This window comes from Talaromyces proteolyticus (assembly GCF_021365285.1).
Source record: "Talaromyces proteolyticus strain PMI_201 chromosome Unknown BGW36scaffold_3, whole genome shotgun sequence".
NCBI lineage: Eukaryota > Fungi > Ascomycota > Eurotiomycetes > Eurotiales > Trichocomaceae > Talaromyces > Talaromyces proteolyticus.
This window is the reverse complement of record NW_025764279.1, coordinates 511326-533018: the sequence shown is the minus strand read 5'-3', so window position 1 is coordinate 533018 and position 21693 is coordinate 511326. Positions and strand designations below refer to the sequence as shown.

At 48.9% G+C, this 21693-nt stretch overlaps 9 protein-coding genes across 9 annotated transcripts; 4 read left to right on the top strand and 5 right to left on the bottom strand.

The window, feature by feature from the left end:
• Positions 1–217: 217 nt before the first annotated feature.
• Positions 218–986, bottom strand: BGW36DRAFT_394517 (HIT domain protein; the record flags this gene model as incomplete). Its single annotated transcript, XM_046217922.1, has 6 exons — positions 218–325; positions 375–389; positions 444–536; positions 632–700; positions 762–844; positions 947–986. 6 exons carry the CDS (start codon positions 984–986, stop codon positions 218–220), a joined length of 408 nt encoding a protein of 135 aa, XP_046075063.1.
• Positions 987–1751: 765 nt separating this feature from the next.
• Positions 1752–3282, top strand: BGW36DRAFT_394516 (uncharacterized protein; the record flags this gene model as incomplete). The annotated part of the gene is made up of 3 exons (XM_046217921.1): positions 1752–1912; positions 1967–2281; positions 2337–3282. The coding sequence occupies 3 exons, from the start codon at positions 1752–1754 to the stop codon at positions 3280–3282; spliced, it is 1422 nt and encodes a 473-aa protein (XP_046075062.1).
• A 37-nt stretch (positions 3283–3319) lies between these two features.
• On the bottom strand, positions 3320–4226 carry BGW36DRAFT_371309 (Plectin/S10 domain-containing protein). Its single transcript, XM_046215363.1, has 4 exons — positions 4157–4226; positions 4050–4099; positions 3915–3985; positions 3320–3856 (listed from the first exon to the last, which is right to left on the bottom strand). Coding segments are annotated over exons 1-4 (489 nt in total). The 5' UTR covers positions 4159–4226; the 3' UTR covers positions 3320–3490.
• Positions 4227–4474: 248 nt separating this feature from the next.
• Positions 4475–7787, top strand: BGW36DRAFT_289533 (telomere stability and silencing-domain-containing protein; the record flags this gene model as incomplete). Its single annotated transcript, XM_046210676.1, has 3 exons — positions 4475–5321; positions 5831–6172; positions 6229–7787. The coding sequence occupies 3 exons, from the start codon at positions 4475–4477 to the stop codon at positions 7785–7787; spliced, it is 2748 nt and encodes a 915-aa protein (XP_046075060.1).
• Positions 7788–8499: 712 nt separating this feature from the next.
• Positions 8500–10347, bottom strand: BGW36DRAFT_394513 (EH domain binding protein epsin 2; the record flags this gene model as incomplete). The annotated part of the gene is made up of 4 exons (XM_046217920.1): positions 8500–9806; positions 9859–10079; positions 10143–10212; positions 10275–10347. 4 exons carry the CDS (start codon positions 10345–10347, stop codon positions 8500–8502), a joined length of 1671 nt encoding a protein of 556 aa, XP_046075059.1.
• A 681-nt stretch (positions 10348–11028) lies between these two features.
• Positions 11029–14997, bottom strand: BGW36DRAFT_102490 (leucyl-tRNA synthetase). Its single transcript, XM_046209174.1, has 5 exons — positions 14633–14997; positions 14064–14561; positions 12012–14008; positions 11760–11958; positions 11029–11707 (listed from the first exon to the last, which is right to left on the bottom strand). The coding sequence occupies exons 1-5, from the start codon at positions 14705–14707 to the stop codon at positions 11105–11107; spliced, it is 3372 nt and encodes a 1123-aa protein (XP_046075058.1). The 5' UTR covers positions 14708–14997; the 3' UTR covers positions 11029–11104.
• Positions 14998–15579: 582 nt separating this feature from the next.
• On the top strand, positions 15580–16252 carry BGW36DRAFT_355836 (50S ribosomal protein Mrp49; the record flags this gene model as incomplete). Its single annotated transcript, XM_046213693.1, has 2 exons — positions 15580–15618; positions 15677–16252. The coding sequence occupies 2 exons, from the start codon at positions 15580–15582 to the stop codon at positions 16250–16252; spliced, it is 615 nt and encodes a 204-aa protein (XP_046075057.1).
• A 231-nt stretch (positions 16253–16483) lies between these two features.
• BGW36DRAFT_102533 (putative rhomboid family protein) lies at positions 16484–18372 on the bottom strand. The gene is made up of 2 exons (XM_046209175.1): positions 17502–18372; positions 16484–17426 (listed from the first exon to the last, which is right to left on the bottom strand). The coding sequence occupies exons 1-2, from the start codon at positions 17891–17893 to the stop codon at positions 16715–16717; spliced, it is 1104 nt and encodes a 367-aa protein (XP_046075056.1). The 5' UTR covers positions 17894–18372; the 3' UTR covers positions 16484–16714.
• Positions 18373–19147: 775 nt separating this feature from the next.
• BGW36DRAFT_102480 (WD repeat protein) lies at positions 19148–21614 on the top strand. The gene is made up of 5 exons (XM_046209173.1): positions 19148–19391; positions 19450–19466; positions 19522–19670; positions 19740–21377; positions 21440–21614. The coding sequence occupies exons 1-5, from the start codon at positions 19351–19353 to the stop codon at positions 21485–21487; spliced, it is 1893 nt and encodes a 630-aa protein (XP_046075055.1). The 5' UTR covers positions 19148–19350; the 3' UTR covers positions 21488–21614.
• Positions 21615–21693: the final 79 nt, after the last annotated feature.

Below are 21693 nucleotides of genomic sequence, written 5' to 3'. Positions count from 1 at the left end.
CATCATATTGTGTCATTACATCCATCTCTTTTTGCATAGTTCTGGAACTCATAGAGAAGAGAGGCACATTTCATTTTTCGTTCTGCTTTACTTCTACTTTGAATGTTTTCATTACACCTTGTATTCAGCATGATTTGACATACTTATTGAATGAATAAATCACGATATATCAAATTTTCATACCGTATTTCTCGTCTTTGCGTCATTTTTTAGAGCGTTACATCTTGCTCTTTAGTTCCTCGTGTAAGGCCTTCAACTTCTCCATGTCAGTAGTCTGAGCAGGCCACTTGATGCCCAGTCCCTCAGTTTCGTTGGGCTTGGGGATCTGTCTTCATTAGTAGTATTCCAGAAAAGAAATAACAAATATATCATACCACATGGAAATGGACCTATGCCATCCATTAGTATATTTTATGATAATCAAGTCTTAGGAATCAACTCACATGATCCACGACCTGATGTGCCGGTCGGCCGTTGTTCTGAAGGATATTGTAATCAACAGCCCCAGTCGCGCTGGCGATTTTCTTTGCGACGGGCTGATCATCGATCGCAATTAGTCTTTCTGGCCGTGAAAGAGGTGGGCCGTCCCCAAGGTACATGTACGCAGACAGAATAAATAGAAACAACCTACCAGTATTTCCGTCAAACTATCGTCCGGAATATCCGTCAGCTTCGCGCCGTGATACTTTGGGATGACGAGCTAATCATCCTCATCATCAGTTTCATTCGTCTTTTTGTTTTGCATGTCGTGCTCGGCTTACAGCATGGCCGCGACTCAATGGCTGGATGTCGAGGAACGCAAACACTTTGTCGTTTTCGAAGATCTTCAAGGATGGGATGTCTCCTGTTCATGGTTGTTACAAGTCAGCAGGGCATTGTGGCATGATGAGTAGGGCGCCGCATTCATCGGCGTCTGGCGGCCCATCGGATAGTTGTGCGTACGTACCCTTGATGATTTTGCAGAATATGCAAGCTGCAGACGACATGGTTGTATAGGTAGTTATCGAATAAAGCTCAATGGAGCGGAACAATACTCGTAGACAGGCTGATGCGGGGAGATGTTGTACTCTGTTGTGATGACATACCTTAGTCGGCTGCTGAGGTGGGGCTTCCCCTCTCCTCTCCTCTCCTCTCCTCCTCAACCTCGTGTCGCTCTCTGCCTCGACACGCCAGTGCACTGCGCGACTGACGCTAATTGACATGTCTGGTGTTGGAGTCGATAATATCGGTGGATGAAGTGATTTTGTGTATTTATTTTCTCTTTCTCTTTTTTCTTTTCTTCTCTTTTTTGATAGATTCTGCAGAGGCCGATTCAAAGACATATTCAGTTTTCAACGGGCTTTCCTGCTCATTGACAACCAGCAACCTATTCAATATCATACAGCTCCATAAATCTGCCCATCTGCGCTTAATCTCGGCATCGAGATGCATTAGTACATATACTACTAGTCTCTATCTGCGCCTTTTATCAACATTCCCTCTTATCTCCAGCAACCCCCACTCTACAACTTCTGTCCGAGTCAGTTTCAATGTTGCTGCGTATTTCCTTTCCTATTCGTATTTTGAGTATTTTCTGCACCTACATATACGATTGTGTGTAAAGTTTTAACGCCGTATATTTTATCCCCGGCAAAGCCCTTGTCCACCCCTGGTGATCCTTTGCAATGGCGTCTAAAGTAATGTCATCTTTCTCAAGGGCTAGCTATCTGTCACGCTCGTTGGTTAACAAGCATGTCCCTCTCGCGCAGCCAATGATTCCCTCTCAAGAATACTTCTCCACCGCGTCGAAGCTGAACAAATTGACCACCGAGTTATCGGAACAGCAGGTCGCGAGCTTGAGCGTCAATGGAGAACGACTAGCCAGGGATTTGCATCACAGCTGTCAATGGGGACCTGGTATCCGATGGGGCCCGTACGCTCATCCAAACATTTGATTATAAAAATGGCACTGATTTTCATATCGAAGGAACCCAACCGACACAGGCATGCAGCGCCTCGCCCTCTCCCAGGAGGATAAGCATGTCCGAGATTGGTTTGTGCAAACAATGACAGATCTAGGCTGCAAAATCACCATTGACGAACTCGGCAACATTTTTGCAGTGCGACCGGGACGCAGAACAGATGTCCCAGCAACTTTCATCGGCAGTCATCTTGATACGCAGCCGACAGGTGGTAGATACGATGGCATTCTCGGGGTGCTTTCCGGGATTGAGGCTATCAAAACGATGAATGATTTGGGTCTGGAGACGGAGGGTGGTGTTGGTGTTGTTAACTGGACAAAGTGAGTATTAATCCTGCACCTCTAATGAGAATGATGTGATGAATGATGTGTGTAGTGAGGAGGGAGCTCGATTCCCAATTAGTATGATGAGTTCCGGGGTCTGGGCTGGTAAAATTTCTCTCGAGCATGCGTATAACTTGAAAGAAGTACCTACTGTCGCATCGTTACCGACAGCTGCGTCTGCGCCTGAAACGGTCAAGACTGCTCTTGACATGATCGGATATGTTGGGTCTGTTCCGTGCTCGTACAAGGCGACACCCATGGCGGCGCATTTCGAATTGCATATCGAGCAAGGGCCACACCTCGTCTCTGCTGGCCAGCGCATTGGCGTTGTCACCGCTGTTCAAGCATACAGATGGTACAAACTACAAGTCACCGGGCGAGATTGCCACACGGGAACGACAGCATTCCAACACCGCGCTGATGCCATGTATGCCTCTGCAAGGATGATGGTGAAAGCACGAGAAGTCGCAACAGCCCATGGGTGTTTGGCGAGTGTTGGCATCGTCGACGCTAGACCGGGAAGTGTGAACACAGTCCCTGGCTTAGTGAGTTTCAGTCTCGATATTCGAGGTCCGGAGACCTCAGCGGTGGATGTGGTGAGTAAGAAATTGAAGGAGGAGTTTGATGCCATTGCAGCCGAGGAAGGGAAAGGAATTGGCAAGCCATGCAGGGTTGAATGGGAGTTGGACTTTGATTCGCCGGCTGTAGAATTCCATGAAGACTGCATATCATGTGTACAGCAGTCGGCCGAGGCAGTTTGCGCGCAGGATGCGTCTGTTGCTGAACCCAAGTCCCTTGTGAGGACTATCATGAGTGGTGCTGGCCATGATAGTGTGTTCACATCCAAGATAGTCCCGACGAGCATGATCTTTGTTCCCTGCAAGGATGGCGTTAGCCATCATCCAGAGGAATTTACCTCGGCCGAAGATTGCGCAACGGGTGCGTCTGTGATACTTCAAGCCGTTGTTCGTTATGACCGCAAACGGTTCCAAAATTAGAACATTTAAATTACTCAAATCAAAAGAAATATGCCTTTGGACGGGTCATCAAACATTGCCATTGAAACTAGCTATATCATAAATATGTAAGCGTAATGGCCGTAAGCCCCATTTCCTTCCTTTTTCAACATGATGTCTTTTTATTCTTTTGAGCCGGATCTAGTATTCGAAGATACCGACATGGCCGCCGCATAATGTTCCCCTAAATTTAAGAAGGAGGAGCGCCACGGCCACGGCCGAATCCACCACGGAAAGTGGGAGCGAACTCGCCAGGGGCACCGCCCTCCTTTCCACCCTCCTGGTCACGGCGACGGTAGCCACCGTCACGGTCACCACGAGGACCACCGCGGCCACCAGGGCGACGCTCGCGCTCTTCAGCGCCCAACATGCCGCGAGGAGGAGCGTGGGAACGCTGCTGCTTGATGTGAGTGGCAGGGACAATCTCAGCGGGAACGTGGAGCCATTCGCGGAGGTAGTCGAGACCCTCGGGGGTGAGGGTGTAGTAGTAGTACTGCCACGAGAAACGGGTCTTGACGTAGCCGCGAGAGGTCAGGGACTGGCAAGCCTTGATGACCTGTTTCATAATGAATGAGCAAGATATTCAATCCCGGGTTGTACACTTGTGGTCTTACATAGAGGTTCTTGGTGTCAATATCACCGTGCTTGGGGAGGTTGAAGTCCTTCTTGGCGACGAGCACACCCTCTACAGTTTCAATGTCAGTTATATCCTTCGTCGGAGCGTTATGTGCCTTGAATTGGATACGCACCACGGAAGAGGTACTCGTGGATCGCCTTGCGGTCGGCCTTGGGAATAAGCCTGCAACAATCAGTACTAGTACAAGAAAATTAAACCAAATTATAGATATAGACGCACATTGTCGCGAGTTCCTGGTGCTTTTCGTGGAATCGCTTTGACGATGCCTCGATTAACGATTAATGGTGGTTGGTTTGGCTGGATTAGGCTTGAAGCTCCGCATCGATAAAAAGTGCGCCTGCAGCCGCGATAGGGCTTGCCCTAATCTGACTGCCATAAGCGGTTAGTAGTTATATCATACACGTGACTAAAATATACGCCGATCACGTGATGTGGCTGGATCGTCATTACTGTACAAGCCAAGCCTTGCCACACTCTATCTCAGCGATTGCGCCAGATCATCTCAGAATCAATAGTGAATATATCAACCAGGCACAAATGGCGATCGAAAATATCAATGTGCTCTTATCGTCCTTCCCTGGACTGTCACTGCCGCCTACACTCTCCTTCGCAATCCCCTCCACGTCGACCGTCGCTGATGTGACCGCGAAAATCGAATCCTACCTGCCAGAGACATTAAAACGCGCAGCGCCTGGCCTGGTTCTCACAACAACCGGCAACAAACAATTACTTCCACAATCAAATACCCTCATCTCATCCTATCTTCCCACACAGCATGTATCCAATCTTGTAACCACATTTCTCCCCCTCCGCCTCTCCGTTCCTCTACGCGGTGGCAAGGGTGGTTTCGGATCCCAGCTTCGTGCCGCAGGTGGCCGAATGTCAAGCAAGCGCAAGGGAAACCAAGGCGAGAATAATGGATCGAACCGGAATCTCGACGGACGACGCCTACGCACCGTCAACGAGGCCAAGGCGCTCGCAGAGTATCTCGCTGTGAAGCCTGAAATGGATAAGAAGGAGAAAGAGGAGCGTCGCCAGAGATGGGAAGCTATCGTTGAGATGGCTGCAAAACGTACCGATGAGATTAAGAATGGCGGCGGGAAGAGCCGGCTCGATGGCCAGTGGGTTGAGGATAAAGAGGAAATGAGCGAGAAGGCTCGCGAGGCAGTTCTCGCGGCAATGAAGGACGGCGCATGGAAGGATAACCTACGTGATGTGCTGATGGGTGGATCTAGTACGAGTGCTAGCGAGGGCAACTCGAGTGGAGAGGACAGTGAAAATGAAAGCGCTGAAGAAGAATCTCCAGTCTCGGATGCTCAGCCTAAGCCTGCTGCTGTATCTCGACGGTATATCGGTTTTGATAACGATGATGAATTCATGAGTAGTGACGAGGAGGAAGAGCAAGATACCAAAGGGAAGGGAAAGGCACGAGCGTAAATAGCCACTTTATTTAAACGGCGTTGGTTGGATTCTCAAGGCGGCGGTGTGAATACTTTTCAAATAATAGCATTAATTTCTTCAAGTCCAGCAGGCTTGACTACCTAAAATATCCCCCTTGTATATAGTATTTCCTCCTCATGATATGTATATGTATTCAATGTTTATCGGGAATCTTATCGGAATCGCCACTTGAAAATTTACGGACCCGCATATGCACCAACCATGCTGCTTTAAACTATTTGTCGACAGCATCAACAATCGAATGCCTACCTGTATAACAAATCAACACAATGTTTATGTGTCGCAAATGCTGTTCGAGGAGTATATCGGCCCTTGCTAGCTCACACACTGCGATAACAAGCCCTCTATTCCGACACAACGGAACAACGCGGTGCATAACCAATTCAACACGACTTCGCCGATCACACGCCGATTCTTTCGTAAGGACAAGAGGACACCGATACTTACACACAGAATCCGCATTATCATCACAAACTCAACCAGAGTCGACAGCGCCTGAACATACCACAAATCCCGAATCTTCTTCTCCGCCATTACCACCAGCTTCTGTCTCCCTACGAACGGACGTCTTGCCGTTATGTTGTCCGGGATGCGGCGCATATTCACAGAGCATCAAACCAACGGAACCGGGATACTACAGTCTGAACTCAAAACGAACGAAAAAATTATGGCATAAGGCGCAAGATGCGATTTCCAAGCGCGAGCAAAACTCTGATGGTGAGGCGGGTGTTGAACAAGAACAGGAATCCGCCGAGGTTGCAACACAAATCGATGGTTCGTTCTGGCCCTATATTGAATCATCGAGTATTATCTGACACAGGTGCTAGGAGAGAATACTGTCGAACTTGACCCTGCTGCCGCCATAGATGCCATTCAATCATCCACAACACCAGCTCAGATCTGCGACCGCTGCCACGATCTTCTACACCACAATAAAGGCATCTCCGCTCCCTCACCAACTATTGACTCCATTGCTGCGTACCTCGAGGAGTCACCGCACAAATCAAATCGGGTATATCACATTGTCGATGCAGCAGATTTTCCCATGTCTTTGGTATCAAATATCTACGAAGCGCTGGAGTTACAAAGCCCCAAATCGAGAAACAGACGAGCGAACACTGAAAAGTATAGATTTGGGAAGAAAATGGCAACGATAAGTTTTGTCATTACTCGTGCAGATTTACTAGCGGCGACGAAGGAACAGGTGGATTCTTTGATGCAGCGTGTACGGTCAATTATTTTGAAAACTATGAGTTTACGACAAGAAGACGTACGACTGGGCAATGTGCATATGATCAGCGCTCATCGCGGCTGGTGGACAAGCCAAGTAAAAGAAGAAATCCGGCAACACGGTGGAGGGATTTGGGTTGTAGGAAAAGCAAATGTCGGTAAAAGCAGTTTCATTGAATCCTGCTTTCCAAAAGACTCCAGGAACCTGGCGAAGATTACCGAGTTATTCGAACGTCGAAAAGAGGAAGAGTTGAAAGGACCTTCTGACCATCCCGCCCTGGACTCGAAAAGTCTTCTTCCGCCAGCACCCCGTGAAGAGCTATTCCCTACGCTCCCTGTTGTTTCCAGTCTTCCAGGGACAACGGTGTCCCCTATTAGGATCCCATTTGGTCGTGGACGCGGCGAGATGATTGATCTTCCAGGTCTGGATCGTGGCACTTTACAAGATTTCATCTTGGACGAACACAAGTCGGATATGATCATGACGAAGCGAATCAACCCAGCCGAGCAGATGACTATCAGCGAGACCCAGTCACTCCTGATCGGAGGTGGATTGGTCCGAATAACTCCCGTAGTGCCAGAAGGCTGCATACTGCTCGCAGCATGTTTCGTGCCACTAGAAACGCACACAACACGCACCGACAAAGCAATCGAAGTCCAAAGAGGGATGAAGAAATACAACACCGGCGGCGGCGACCGAGGCACGAGCGTGATCAAGCCCGAGTTTCTGAACGACGAGTGTATCAAATCCGCCGGCACCTTCAAACTCGCCACAGACGTGACCCTAAACCATCTCCCGAGTTTGATAAAGAAGAAATGGAAGGACCAAGGCATAAAACCCAATCTCGACACCTTGCCATACAGAGTCTTCTCCACAGATATTGTGATCGAGGGATGCGGCTGGATTGAGCTAACGGCTCAAGTACGTGCGAAACAGGGGTTAGACTCTACAACAGCAACGGAGGTTCCCAAAGTGGAAATATTTACGCCGCTCGGAAAACATGTCTCTGCGAGACCGTCGCTAGAAACATGGAACTTTATACGCGACAAACGCAAGGCTGATAAACGCAAAGGGATGTTTACTTCTGGATCGCATAGGCCGCAGAGACAGAATATAAGTCATAAGAAGCGGGTGATGCATGGTCGGAAGGGGGCTTGATTATTTCTTTTCGGAGTGGGGATGCTAGCGAGCTTGATGTCCAGTTAGACTTTACTTACTGTACACTATTACCACTGTAACACCTGAATATAAACTCCAACATCAGCCAAACCCACTAGCATCGATTGATGTACGGTGGTCCTACATGATATATGGAAGCTGTATGCTCAATATTTATATGTAATACCTTGCATTCTCACGTCAATCTGTACTAGACTTCCTAGAAATGTTGACTGTAGAGACATGAGATAAAAGTATCCATTTCCAAGAAAGCGACATATCTAACGCCAAAGTACAAGCGAAAAGTTGAACATAAAAAACCAGAAAAGTCGAAATATGAAGGTCGTCGCGTAAGTTAACAGGGCGTATGGGGGGAATAAAGTGGAAAAGAAAAAGAAAATAAAGAAATGATGAATTGGAAGTCGATATTGAACGGAAACGTGGAATAGAAGGAAATAATAAACTTATTGATGAGGTAAACAGGTGAGCGAGAGGGAGGGAATAATCATGAGATCGGATACACCAATTTTGCCTTCTATATCATATGCCTTGTTGTATAGGCAGTTGGCCATCGTGTCGGAGTTTTGAATATGGAATGGTCGTGCGGTTTGTTTATGCGACGGTTTTTCTCACTTTGGATTCGACAATGACTTAATCACATGATAATAATAACGAAATAGAAAAAAAAGAAAGAACAGACGGAGATATCAATTTACAAATCAATTAGACTTCCGCCTTGTTGTTGCTGGGGTCGCTGTCCTCCGAATGGGTTATTCTGTGGAACGAACCCGGTCTGTTGAGGTACGCCGGTGAATTGTTGGCTAAAAAATGGGTTGCTCCCAGTCGGCGCTGGCTGAAGGCGATCTACTCCTTGACCGGCAGAATTGATGAATATGCCGGGAGCAGTGTGATGGGCAGGAACACGCAGATCGCCGGTGTTACCGAACGTATCTTGTCCTTCGCCACTAGCAAGCAGAGCGTTGAGTCTGGCATGCTGAGTGTTTTCAGGTCTGTTGTTTTGCAAGCCTGGTTGCACAGGGCTGGGAGCCTGGAAGTTGGCGATAGGGTTGGAGCTAGTGGGCTGATAATTGCTAAACGCAGTGGTTGCTTGTTCCTCTGCGAGAGTGTTAAGAGTGGGAGGACCGGTTCTAGCTGGCTGCGACGCCGGTCTGTTGATACCTGACGCAAAAGGATTGTTTGAACCCGTCGCCAAGGGCTTGAGGGTATCAGGCGTTTGCTGCTTAGTAGCCCACGGGTTGTGACTACCAGGCTGCAAAAAGCTGTTGTCTTGCTGCTGAGGTTGGCCAAAAGCGTTATTGCCGTACGGGTTATTGTTATTGAATGCGGTCTGCTGTGGTTGCAGGTTCTGAGATTGAAAGAAGGTGTTTTGCGGCTGTCCATATTGCTGAGACTGATCAAAACCGGTCGGCTGGACCTGGAAGCCGTTGTTGTACCCAGGCTGAAGGCCTGTAGGTTGACCCTGGAAGCCCGTCGGCTGCGCATACTGGTTGTTGAGGTAGCCTGTAGTCAGGGGCTGCTGAGGATCAATCGGGTTGCCGAACCAGTCCACTGCTGGTTGCTGCTGATAGCCTTGGTTGTAACCTGTCGGCTGCGCTTGAGCTGGTTGAACTGGTGTGTCATCGAACAACGATTGAGCATTGCTCTCTTCCAACTCGCGTCGACGCAGTTCCTCCTCTTCTTTGCTAAGTTTGATCGCTTTAGCGAGATCGTCATCATCTTCGCCGTCTCTGGCGGCTAGTTCCCGCCGTTTCCTGTCCTCTTCGGCCTCAACCTTGCTTGCCTCGATGGCTAACCGATATTCTGTATCATCCTCATCGCGACGTCTGGGCTCGCGCCTATCACGGGGTCGGCGATTGGGATCAGCACCTCCGAACCCTTGAATGCCGCCTTCATCAATGTCACTGATACGGGTCTTCCATAGCTTTCTATCCGATCGCTCGTTTCGTAGGCGGTCTTCATCCAGAATCAAGGCAGTAAGTTCCTTAGCAGAAACACGCACTAATTGATACATTAGTATAGTATAAATGGCATTGCATTTTCATGAACCTACCGTTTTGGCCGACATCGCGTCCCTCATCATCAATGTACTGAAACTCCCGTAGGGTCTTGATGATGTAGACATTCTTCCTGGCCCAGGTAACGACTAACTCGGAGCCTTCGTGTAGACAGTAATCCAACACCTTGAGTGACTTCAAAACGTGACGCCAGTTCTTGCCTTTGTCGTTCAGCCGCTTATCAAGCATCTCGACGATCTCATAAAAATCTTGGGGACTAGAACATTGGGAACGTGAGCACAACCATTCTGATCAATTAGCGATAGCGCTCGGCTCATACTTGCTGAATGTCATCTGCGCAATCTCGCTCATTTCCGTGCCCGTTGGGCCCCAAGGGTCATTGCTGGTAGCTGCAAGCGGGGTACGATTAGCCACGAGGAAGAATGGAAGGAAATTACCAGGAGGGGCTTACCATTGCGCACCTTGACCTGCACTGACGAGTATCCCTTGGTGACATTTTTGACGCTCCGAACGACTTTCGACATCTTGAAGGCGGAGATGGCAGGTCACACTGGTCACACTACCGGGGGAAGGAACCAAGACAATTTATTCTAACGCGATGCAAGAGACCAGCTCCGAGTTCCTCCAAATACGATCTGAAACGCACAACGGTCAAAGGTCGAGGCAGCGCGACAGCACGAGGGCCGCCACTGGATACTAGATTGTGTTTGCCTGGCGCCGGATCGCACGGTTCAACGTCGGCACAGAGAGGCGTGTGGGATGCAAGGACCAACGGAAGGAAGGAGAGATAAGACCAATACGTACTACTCAGGCAAAGCGCAGCCACAGAGAAGGGCGATCCTAATGCAGCGAGGCTGGGACGGGGAAGCAGAAGATGAAGAAAGAGAGTACGCAGTGGCAGTGGCAGTGAAGGGAGGTGAGACCGCTGGGTGGAGTAGGCAGGTCTAGTCTCGTCTCCAGGTGAGAATGACGCACGTCACCGGCGAGGCCCGCTGTTCTCTCCTTTCTCTCCTTTCCCTCATTTTTGTACGATTAATGCCGACATTGATTATCATCATCATCATCACCTTCTTCTTCTTCTTCTTCTTCTTTCTCTTACTACGACTTTTCTAATACAAGCTGCATCCTGATCGCTCTCCTGCTACGGCGCTATCTGCTATTAGGAATCTGCACCTCGCCATGGTCTATCTTTCCACTTCGAGGATTCTTAGTCCCTTGCAAAGATATCCAGCTGAAATAGAAGAAGGAAAATTGCATTTTATGCTTATTATCTAGAACCTCTTACTCAATATTAGCGAATTGAAAACTGGGCTGGCCGGGCACCGCATTGTCCCCAGCGATATTCTCTCTCTTCTCGCCAGTGCCCACGACAGTGCCGGTCTTGCCACCGTCGTCAACAGCCACGACTTCGATTTCCTTGGCCCCCGTCGTCCGCTTCAAGCCAACGACGAGTTCCTGGAGCACGGCGAGTTCATCGAATGGAAGCTTTCGGTCAAAGACTGTCTCAGGAGTTTCCTTGTTGTGGATCAACCGCCTCTTCAATCCTTGCACAAATGGCATCGCCTTCTTCATCTCGCCCAACTTGCCAACCTTGGCATTCAATGCCTTTTCGTCAATGGACACGTTGAGCTTATCAAACGATTCGCGCACAAGGTCGATGTATTTCTCTTGCCATGCTGGGTAGTTCTTGGCCGCGTAGATCGTAATCCTCTTCGGCTTGCGGGGATCAAATAACACTCCCTTGCCCTTGGCAAGCTTCTTGGCGATGCCTGCCTCAGCCGAGTTAATGTTGGACGCAGTGCCACGAACATAAGTCGATGCTGCCGAAAGGCCTACATCCGCCTCTGGTACTTCAGGGAAAACTTGGTGGTGGATGGTATCACCCTAATCAAGGTTAGTATTGTAGATAAAAACGGCTATAGTCCACAATGCGTACCTTCTTAAGCACCTCAAGCCAGACGTATTCAGCCCAATGAGGAGTGATAGGCGCGATGATAAGAGCCTGGATCTCAAGATAGCGGAGAATAACACCCCTGTGCATTCCCACCCCAGCAGCAGTTGCAGCTTCGCGGTACGCGTCGCGGGCACTAGTAAGGTCATACAATGCCGATTTGAGGGCAAGTTTGAAGTTGGTCCTAGAAAATGTCAGATGATTGATGTCTCGTAGTGTTATAGAAGCCAATCTTACTCGGTATATTGGAGCTTTGCTTCCCGAACAATCACGTTGATCTCATTGTTAAACAATTTATCCCAGAATGTATCTGCTGGGCCGGTGCGAAGGGTCTCATCTTTAGCAACCTCTTCAGCCCATTCCTTGAGAGTGTGAAGGCGAAGAATATTACTGTTGGCAACAGTCTCATCGAAATTAGCGTCCTCAATACCGTCACCTGCATCAGCGAAAGCAATTCGGACTGCGTCTGCGCCGTATTTCTCCACTGCCTCTTTCAAGGTCAAGAAGTTGCCTGTACTCTTACTCATCTTCTCTCCGTTCAATAACAAGTGTCCGTTGGTACGGATTCCACGTGGCCGGAACTCTGGAGGGAAAAGCGCAATGTGGATGTAGAGGAAGAATGTAAGATGGTTCTGGATGAGGTCCTTGCCACTGATATTGACGTCCAAGGGATAAAAGTACTCGAATTCACGTCTCATTTGCTGGAGGTAATCTTTGCTGATGCCACTCTTCTGAATAATGCTGTCGTCAAGCTCACGTCTTGTAAAGATATAATCCCAAACCTCATCGATCATGTTCTCGGGTTTGATGTCGAGCAAGCCACGAGTTTTGCCGAATCGATCACCGTGAAGTAGGTGGGCAATTGTGTAGTAGGCCATGTAAATAGTACTGTCACTTAAACTCTCAACCAAAAATTTTTGATCCCACGGAAGCTTGGAGCCAAGACCATATGTTCTAGCACAAGCCCATCGGTTCAACCAGCTGAGATTAGCCTCGAACCCATTGCGCGTTTCGGTCGCGTAGGTGTTCATTCCATTGAGAAGATGGTTCAAAGCTTCCTTCTGCCACTCAGCATCGTTTTCACCGTAGTTCAAGAACCACTGGCCCAAGTAAGCCACAACGCAGTCATCTCCACTTCGACTGACAACTTTGCCCGAGGGGTCTGCGAAGGGGAAAGCGGCGCCACTTTTGATGAGAGACTGTCGCACTTTGTCCTTGGCAGTTTGAACAGTCTCGCCTTTGAATTCACCAACAAGCATAGTACCCTTGTAGAACCCTTCACTGTAAGCGAGGTCTTTAGCTAGAGCCAGCTGGCTTGCATCCTTGGGGGAGTTGATCTTAAACTGCTTCACCAAAGCGGGGGCCGTGAGATTGCCGTAGGTTGGGGTTTCAATGATCGGTGGGATTTCGAGCTCTGCCCATTCCTTCTTGATCCCATAATATTCAGCTTTCTTCGCCAGATCTGTGATTGTGGCATAGTCATCCGGACTGTCAGAGGGAACAGAGGTCACAACACCAGTTCCTTTGGTCGCAGACACTGTTTCCATAGGCAATATCTTGATTGTCTTATGAACGGAGAGTGGAGCGGAGACGGATGTGCCGACAAAAGCAGAGCCTGGAGCCTGGGCAACCATGGGGAGCTCGTTCTGAGTCATGGGGAAGTTGTCGCTGCTAAAGAAAGTTCCCTGGAACGCCATATTCCAAGCTGCACGTTTCGTGACAATATAATACTCTTTATCCTTAACCTTGAAAATACCATACGGAATCTTGGGTCCCAAGAAGATGGCAGTCTGTCCATACATGGTTTCCGGGCGGAGAGTAGCAGGGATGAAGTAAACATTGGCATCATCCTCAATCTTGCCCTTAACAATTTCGGCAGCTGAGGCTGACCATTCTGTCACCTTAACCTTCAATGCAGTGTACTCTTGCGGCCCAATTCCTTCACCTTCTGTTCGGTCGTGGTCCATACAAGGTTGTCCATCCTTGGGAGAATATATAGTATACCGATTACCGTACAAGATCTTTCCTAGCTCATGCAGACGGTTCATTTGCCAACGTACAAAAGCGTCATAGTAAGGGTTGGCATCGGTAGTTGTCATCTCTCTGCGCCAGTCGATCTTTGCGCCCAGGTTGTCTAAGTCACGGATAGCAAGTGGTGGGAAATATTGCAGCCAGTAGTGAGCGTCAGCAAACTTATGGATGTCCTCTAATGGAATGCCAATACTAAGCATAATCTGGGTTCTTGTTAACCAATGTGATATCTCGAGCAGTACGATTGAGGCTACCCACCTGGAACTGGTACTTTGCCTTGATCGTCTTCGCGGCAGCCTTGCTTTTCTTGCCTGAAAACTTGGTTGGGTCGACAGCAACGTCCTGTGTAGGGGCAGGCGGTTGCTCTGGCCCAACTTGTTCCTCTTTATATCCTTCGAAGTTCGTTCCGAATAACTTGATTTCATCCTTGAGTTTATCGGCGCATGCAAGAATAGGCATTCCGGTGCAGTGGAATCCCAAGGGGAACAAAGCTCTCTTGCCCTGCATACGAGCCACACTGGTCATGAATTCAACCTTACTAGCGGTGAAACTGTGTCCCGCGTGCAGGGTGCCGTTCATGTATGGGTACGCCATCGTGCCAAAGAATTTGGGATATTTCGCGCGAAGTTCTGATGAGGACATTGACCCTGCTGGAACCTCGGAAAGAGAGGGTGCATCGACCTCGAACACCTTGTTGTCCTTCCATTGCTTCTGGTATTTCTTCTCGATAGCTTGGAGGGCGTTTCGTTTGTCAAACTATGAATTCAGGTTCGGCAGTCAGCTACTTGACAAAATGAAAATAAGAGAACATAGAAAGGAAGCCGTACGTTTTCTATCTTGAGGGTATTTTTCGAGCTGTTGCTGGGATCCAATGCCGCCGCAGCAGCCGCAGCAGCAGCCATGATGAGGGGATTCTTCGGTTTGTTTAAGAAGGCAAAACAAAGATGCTTTTCAGCACGTAGGCAGACACCAGAAGGAACCACCCGCTATTCAGACAGGCTCAATTCCCACCGTAAAATAGAACAAACAGACAGATCAGACACAAGTGATTTTTTTGGCGGGGTTCGTTCGCCTTGCGGAGCGACAGACTGCGCTAGTTCGCTCTGAGTCAAAATCGCTGGTGGTGCGAGCTAGCCGGAAGTGGACTAGCCAGCCAGGTACTTTCTCTCTGTTTTTGGTTCTTGTGACAAGTTACAACAGGAGACGACCTTGTACTTATGCTTCATAGGGTTGCACTGATAAGGATGGAAATGACTCATTGGTCACGCAAGGAAGAGTACTGCAATACATTATTAGGATAGAGGCGCGTTGGGGCGAAGTCCTGCTCGTATTTATCGTCACCATTGGCATCAGAAGTTGAACGCGATGAGTCAACACAACCATGTCATATGAAATCAAATACTACGAATGTGCGCAGTCCTCAATCGTAGGGTCCAGGAAGACTCAAGCCTTATCTAGTACAATTCTTAATTAGAATAATTTTTTCGAGAGCTTGGGCTGTAGATTGCTCACTGTTTACTCAATAGAGTCCATACTAAATAACTATAGGAAGGGGCACGTGACTTCAAATTATCGCGGCGGCCCGTTTTCCTTTCTTCGAGCCGGCAATGTGACAACAACAAGAACCTCCCAAATCATTGTACTTTCGCCTTTTTATTTTTGTGAGATTTTCTGTAATTCTTCTCTGTATTATCTATATTTGTCACTGCTGTCATCGAAATTTTATCTCCCGTTTTATAACCTCAGGAAGAAATTATTCTTCCCATCCGTCAACATGGTCAACCTATTCAAGCGGATGCGAAAGCTCAACACAGTAAGGCCAGAACCGCATCCTACCTCTGAATACACTTTTACTCATTCCATCACTATAGCGTCTCCTCAATGTCCGCATTGGCACCGGTGCCGCCGTCCTGCCTTCCATTGCCAACTCATCAAAAGACCAACCAGCCATCACCCGCATACATCTGACATACGCCAAACGCATGAATGGTGGACACATGGGGGCACGACGCTTCTGGCGCCAGTGTCTCCCGCGTCTCAAATTCCACAATCCAGCCATCCAAATGTCCGTCAAGCAGACGGACGACCAGGAAGGCCCCGCAGCACTCACAATTTTCTTCTCCGGACAACCGAGGAATACCCAACACCATACCGACTCTATCGAAGACAAATACGCGCCAGCCCCCTCAGACTCGGAGAAGACTATTGTATTGGATGTGAAGAATAATGATTATAGCCAGATTTGGCAAAAGGTCAAAGAGGCCACGGGCGCAGAAGATATACAGGCTACGGAAAAGGAGCAAGAGGAGTTGGAAAATTTCAGGAACATGGATATTAAATCCGAGCAAGATAGGATACGAGTAGCTGGCATACGACAGGCGAAGAAAGACCAGGAACGTATGTTGCAAGAGGCTAGAGGAGAGGTAGAAAAGCTCCGACAGCTATGAACATTCGCAACGATACCCCCTTCAAAATCTGGTTCACAGGATTTTTGTAAATTAAAGCAAATAATTACTTCTTTCTCTCAAGAGCGATCAAAGTTATCACATAAAGCCAAATTTAAAATTTACATAGTAGATATTGTGTCATGAAGCGTTTGTAAATAAGTCTTCCGCCACCGTTGCCGTAATAATCGATGCTTATATCAACTTCCATCACACTGACAAGCAAACAAAAGTGAAAAGGGCCAGAGGCAAAACTCCAGCCCCCGCTGGTATATGGTATCTCCAAACTCCTTCGGATGCAGTCCAAAAAGACGCGCAATGACAGCTTCTGTTATTGCTTTGCGCCAACCGTTCTCAGCATTAGGGTGAAAGGCCGAACAAAGTGTCAAAGATATGGTAAATCAATGACCAATCCCCATACATAAATATACAGTGTCAATGATGTAATTTCGTATCGAGCTCCGGTCATGAGTGATCTGGTGTGTAACTAGTTTCCCCAAGCATACTTTGTCCCAGCGGGACAGTTGGGGCTGTTGTTTGTGATGACGCGGGGGACGGATGGTTGGGTGCCGCTTGGCTTTTACCACCAGTAGCCGCTTGAAGTCTCTGATCCAAGGCCCTAAGTGCAAGAGCACGTCGTCGTTCAGCTTCCTCGCGCTTCGCCATACCCCTGACGTTGCCGCCAGCATTGCTCAGAAGCGACGGAAGACCAGCCTGGCCACGGGCGATTGCATGTTCATTGCTGGAAGCGATATCCTCGGCCGAGAATGGAGTGACGACTTTCATTGCAACGAGGAGAGCGTAAATTTGATCGGCGACGAAAGAAATTGGGGGTTGGACAGCATCGGGGAAGAAGCTGGCGAAGGTGAAGGTTTCACTAGCATCGCCCTTGAGGCCCAAGCCGTTGGTGGAGGTACCAGTGAGATCTGGCTGACGTTTGTAAAATCGGAGATAGGTCCAGCTTGTTAGGAGGCCTAGCCATGATAGAACTGCGGCAGTATCGGTTCCGAAGATGAATCCGCTGATAGTATTGACGAGTAAGAAAATGGCAGGGAAGTGCTTGACGCGCATCTTAATAATCCCCTTCAGGATGGTAACGGTGTGTTCAGGGACAAGCTGTTTGAAAGCGACGAGGAAAGAGCCTTGAAGGGCCACGCCGCCGCATATTTGAGTAAGACTGGAAAGGACAGGAGTATCAGCCGGCATTGCGCAAGAAGTGTCACAATCATCAGGGGAAGTCCAAAAAGCGTACCCTCGGAGACTACTGCCAGTCACACCAGCCCAGAACAAATAAATGGGAATAATAAGCGTGTTGGGAATGAGCGCGATGGCGAGGATGAATTTCCCAAACTCGCGAGAGCCCCAGGCTCGTTCGAGGTACTTGCCGCCATAGAAGAGAGTTGCCCCGTTCAGGATAACTGTGAAAATGTTCTGTTCGACAAAGGTCGCAGTGAAGAGGGTCCAGGGGTAGTAGTAGAACAGGGAAGGGACCAGCGTTAAATATGGAACGATGGGAGATTTCTGCGATGCAGTGGCCGAAACGTCAAGCTGTCTCCATCGGGCGACGTTGTACAAAAAGGAGAGGGTCAGCTGGCTGATCAAGAGGATTCGTGTGGCCGGAGGGATGTTGATTCTGACGGCCATGATGAAAGAAGGCTGGTGGCTGCGATGCGACTCGATCGAGCTCGCCGCCAGTCGTTTTTATCGGCAGGACTGCAGGGTGGTGCGAGCCTGGGAGGGAATTTGGGAGTGATTCTTGAGGCTGTCACGGCAGGGTCAACGGCTAGTGCTGCCGCCTAGGCCCCTGATTGGTTGCTGCTGCTGCAACATCGAGATCTACAGCCAACGATGGAATTATTATTGATGTTGAGTATCATATAATAATATTTCCCGCGGGTTCATCTTTTAGAGAACTATATAAACATAAGCAATGATGATGGGCTTGCATTATTCTACAGTATGAACCCGGCGAATGGTTCCCGTGATCCGGCACAGGTGGCGATGGCATAAATCTAAATCAGTCGGCGAGACTTCAAGCAGGGGTACTAGTCGTGTTTCAGGGCTTGAAGCATGAAATGAGGCTCTTTAGATCCAATAACAGTGTCCGGGAAGATCAATCAATTCTCAATGTTCAATAGATTAAATTTATGAATACTTAGTGCTGTTACCCTACCTGAAATATATACTGGCAAGTCACGGGACCTCGGCAGCCGATGGCCCGATTGACACGGGCCGCCGCTGCCTGAGGCACGCGTGAACAGCAGGTAGCAAAGACCCGCCCATCAGCGTCGGATCATCCATCATCCATCATCCCCCTTCAGCTTCTCCAGACAGCGCGCAACACGGGGCGAGAGACACGCTCCCTCCTAGGTATTATCATTATCGCTCTCATCATCAGAATTGTTGCTGGCTCCATGAAAACCGCCCTTACGCCGCCCACCCTCTACAGCCTGCAACACATCTGCCCTGGCCGGCCAACTGCCGCACAGTGCAGCATTCAATTTCATTCTGGGGAGGCTCTCTCCAATCCGGCCTAGCGACCCAAACCTTGGGCCCACGCATCTCAAGCCACAGTCGGTCTGGCGCCTGCAGTTCAATTCTTCCTCACTCGCATCTCGACCCGACCTTGACTTTAATTAATTACTCGACTCACATCTCGAATGCAGCTGCCACTGCTAGTCGGCCCGTTCCATGACCGTCAAGCTTTGCAGCTGCGCTTGACCCCCGACGTCTGTCCATCCTCGCGACCTCTTCGAGGCTCTTCATCCACCTATCACTCCTTTTGCTCCTCTTGATCACTCTCTCCACTTTGCTGTAGTCCGTCGGTGCCACGCCAGCTCCCCGTCCTCGCGCATCCCGGCATCTTTCGCGCTCGGCGCATCACACTGTGAACTCGCTCAATTCTGCAAGCGCATTTTCTACTTTTGATCCTTTGTACAGGATACTAAAATATATATAACCCGAGGGCGGTGTTTTCCGCCACTCTTCTCGACTGCGTCAAAACACCGCGCGCCGTTTGGCCGGTTCGGCTTGATTAGGCTCTGGCATGCTCTGAATCACCGACATAGTAACTAATAATCCTCGAGAACCCCCATGTAATCATGGATCTCACATCTCATCACGTCAATTACTTAATATGGAGGTACGTTTCGTCTTACGATGATCGATTCATGTGAAGTAGCCATTAACGACGCTCTCAGGTATCTCCAAGAATCCGGTTCGCAACTATCCCAAACCTAACCTGGCTGTTGGCACCTAACAAGGTATTATAGGACACGGTGATGCAGCCGTGACCCTACAACGGGCATGGATCCCCAATCCACAAAATTTACCTTTTGCATCTCATATCAAAACCCATGCTCTCGTCTCCCTAGTACAAAAAGGGCTACAATATCACGAAATCGAACAGTCCCTCGACCAGGTAAGCTCCCGCATTACCGGCGCAAATTACCTCCAGATAAGATTGGAAAATTCTTACAGTTCAATTTAGGATGGAAACCCAGTTCCCTTCACGCCGTCTAAATATTTCTTTGGACCATCACCGTTTGATCCGGACTCCCTTAGGAGCCGCGAAGAGTATGGCCAGGTAAATGGAGGCATTAGCCCCAATATTGTAGCACCCTCGTCTCCAGGAGACAAGCCTATTCGCGACAGCGCCACTGTTAACGGCCACCTAGCCGTGGAATCTACGATACCGGTACTCAATGTAAAAAAGGGTCGCAAAGCCGACCGACCCGAGACCATCATAAACGGAGAAGATGGCGCAATGGAAATCGATTCCAATGGTGCTGCTCATGATCGCATTTCGGCTACGCCTGCATTGAAATCACCATCGCCAGGGGATACGCTGGATGCAAACGGAGACGTGGACATGAATTTAGAGCCATCGGCAGAACCAGAGCTTGACGAACAAGAGCGTCTTACATACACTTTAACAACAGGCAAAAGCGTCGGCGTGCAGATTGTGCCCGCCAAGGCCGCTGACCTGACTTCAAACACGTTAATCATCGACCTGAATATTCCCCGAAATGATCATGTGATGCGATGTGCTTGGCGTCCAAATGACCCCTCGATGTTTGCTGCTGCTGGAGATTCATTCTGCGATCTGTGGAAAGTCCCTTCACCGGCTTCCTCGACGTCGCCGACTTGCGAGAAAATCTACGATAGCAAAGGCGACGGAAGTTGGGTCACTGCCCTCGCTTGGGAGCCCTCAGGTCGCAAGCTGGCCGTTGCAACCTATAACGAGAGACGTTCGTCGATACAAATGTACGACAGCAGCGGTAACGTGGTAGACTTACTGCCGACAGCACAGGGTATGATAAATGGGCTTTATTGGGCACCCAACAATCCATACATAGTCGTCGTGGCTTCGAACGGTGAGAACTCCGAACTCTCACTATGGGACGATTCGATTAAACCTGAGGAATATCCGCCCTACCAAGCCATCGATGGGCTTGTTCATGATATCACATGGGCTGGTGATAACAAGGTGTTTGCTTCTGGAGAGGGATTAGTCTGGCAATGCGAAATTGATTCTAGCATTCATATCGTGAACAAATTCGAATCTCAAAACACCAATACAGAGTGGTCATTTATACGTGGGGGGCAAAGGGGATCCGCCGCTGTAGCTGTGGCAGCAGCCTCCTCTGTCGCTACGCTCTGGATACCCACACATGATATTCTTGTTGAAGATGCACATCGCGCGGACATCACAGCCATTGAACTTCAACCAGAACCCCAAGGCCAGAATGTGCAAATGTCTACGTCTTTTGTATTTGCATCCGCTTCTATCGATGACACTGTCAAGGTATGGGATGTAAATCTTGAAACGAAGAAAATCACGTGTCTCCATACATTGTTCTTGTCCCCAGGGGTACCTGCGCTGGCGCTAGCTTTTTCACCCGACGGATATCTAGTCTCTGCAGCTAGTACGGATAGGCTCTTCATATGGAATACGGAACGTGGAGGTGAGCCGCTTGCTACTTGGGCGGCAAGTTCTTCGCCAACCGTAAAAGAAGAAGGGTTGGAGAAAACGAACGGCGAAAACGGCTCGCGGGAGACGCCAACTTACCGTAGTCTTTCCTGGGATACAGACGGCAAAAAGCTCATTATGGGCTTTGGGAAGAAGGTATGCTTTTCGTTGCGGTGAAGCCGATATTTTTCTCATCCAATACTAATGTTTCATTGCAGATGGCGATTATAAGCCCCCAAGGGCGAACATTGAACGCATCTGACTGATATCTACATTGAGATGATATCCTGGAATCTACAATTTCGGAGGTTTTGCGAGATAGATGCCTAAAAAAGGTTCAAGATCCGCGCCATGATTAGCTGGAAGTTATTGCAATAGGGGTTCATTTGTTAGAATAGCAGACTGATACAGCGGACTCTCACCAGTTTCTTTCCACACAGGAATGTGGATTTCTTTTGTATTCTTCGGCATG

Coding starts and splice junctions, on each gene's coding strand:
- BGW36DRAFT_371309 (XM_046215363.1), bottom strand. Junction 3,986..4,049: donor CCACGAGTACCTCTTCCGTG/GTGCGTATCCAA, acceptor TTGAAACTGTAG/AGGGTGTGCTCGTCGCCAAG. Junction 3,857..3,914: donor TTGACACCAAGAACCTCTAT/GTAAGACCACAA, acceptor ATTATGAAACAG/GTCATCAAGGCTTGCCAGTC.
- BGW36DRAFT_102490 (XM_046209174.1), bottom strand. CDS start 14,707: ATGGCTGCTGCTGCGGCTGCTGCGGCGGCATTGGATCCCAGCAACAGC. Junction 14,562..14,632: donor ATACCCTCAAGATAGAAAAC/GTACGGCTTCCT, acceptor CTGAATTCATAG/TTTGACAAACGAAACGCCCT. Junction 14,009..14,063: donor AGGCAAAGTACCAGTTCCAG/GTGGGTAGCCTC, acceptor ACAAGAACCCAG/ATTATGCTTAGTATTGGCAT.
- BGW36DRAFT_102533 (XM_046209175.1), bottom strand. CDS start 17,893: ATGGCCGTCAGAATCAACATCCCTCCGGCCACACGAATCCTCTTGATC. Junction 17,427..17,501: donor ACTGGCAGTAGTCTCCGAGG/GTACGCTTTTTG, acceptor TGTCCTTTCCAG/TCTTACTCAAATATGCGGCG.
- BGW36DRAFT_102480 (XM_046209173.1), top strand. CDS start 19,351: ATGGATCTCACATCTCATCACGTCAATTACTTAATATGGAG. Junction 19,671..19,739: donor TCGAACAGTCCCTCGACCAG/GTAAGCTCCCGC, acceptor AGTTCAATTTAG/GATGGAAACCCAGTTCCCTT. Junction 21,378..21,439: donor TTATGGGCTTTGGGAAGAAG/GTATGCTTTTCG, acceptor GTTTCATTGCAG/ATGGCGATTATAAGCCCCCA.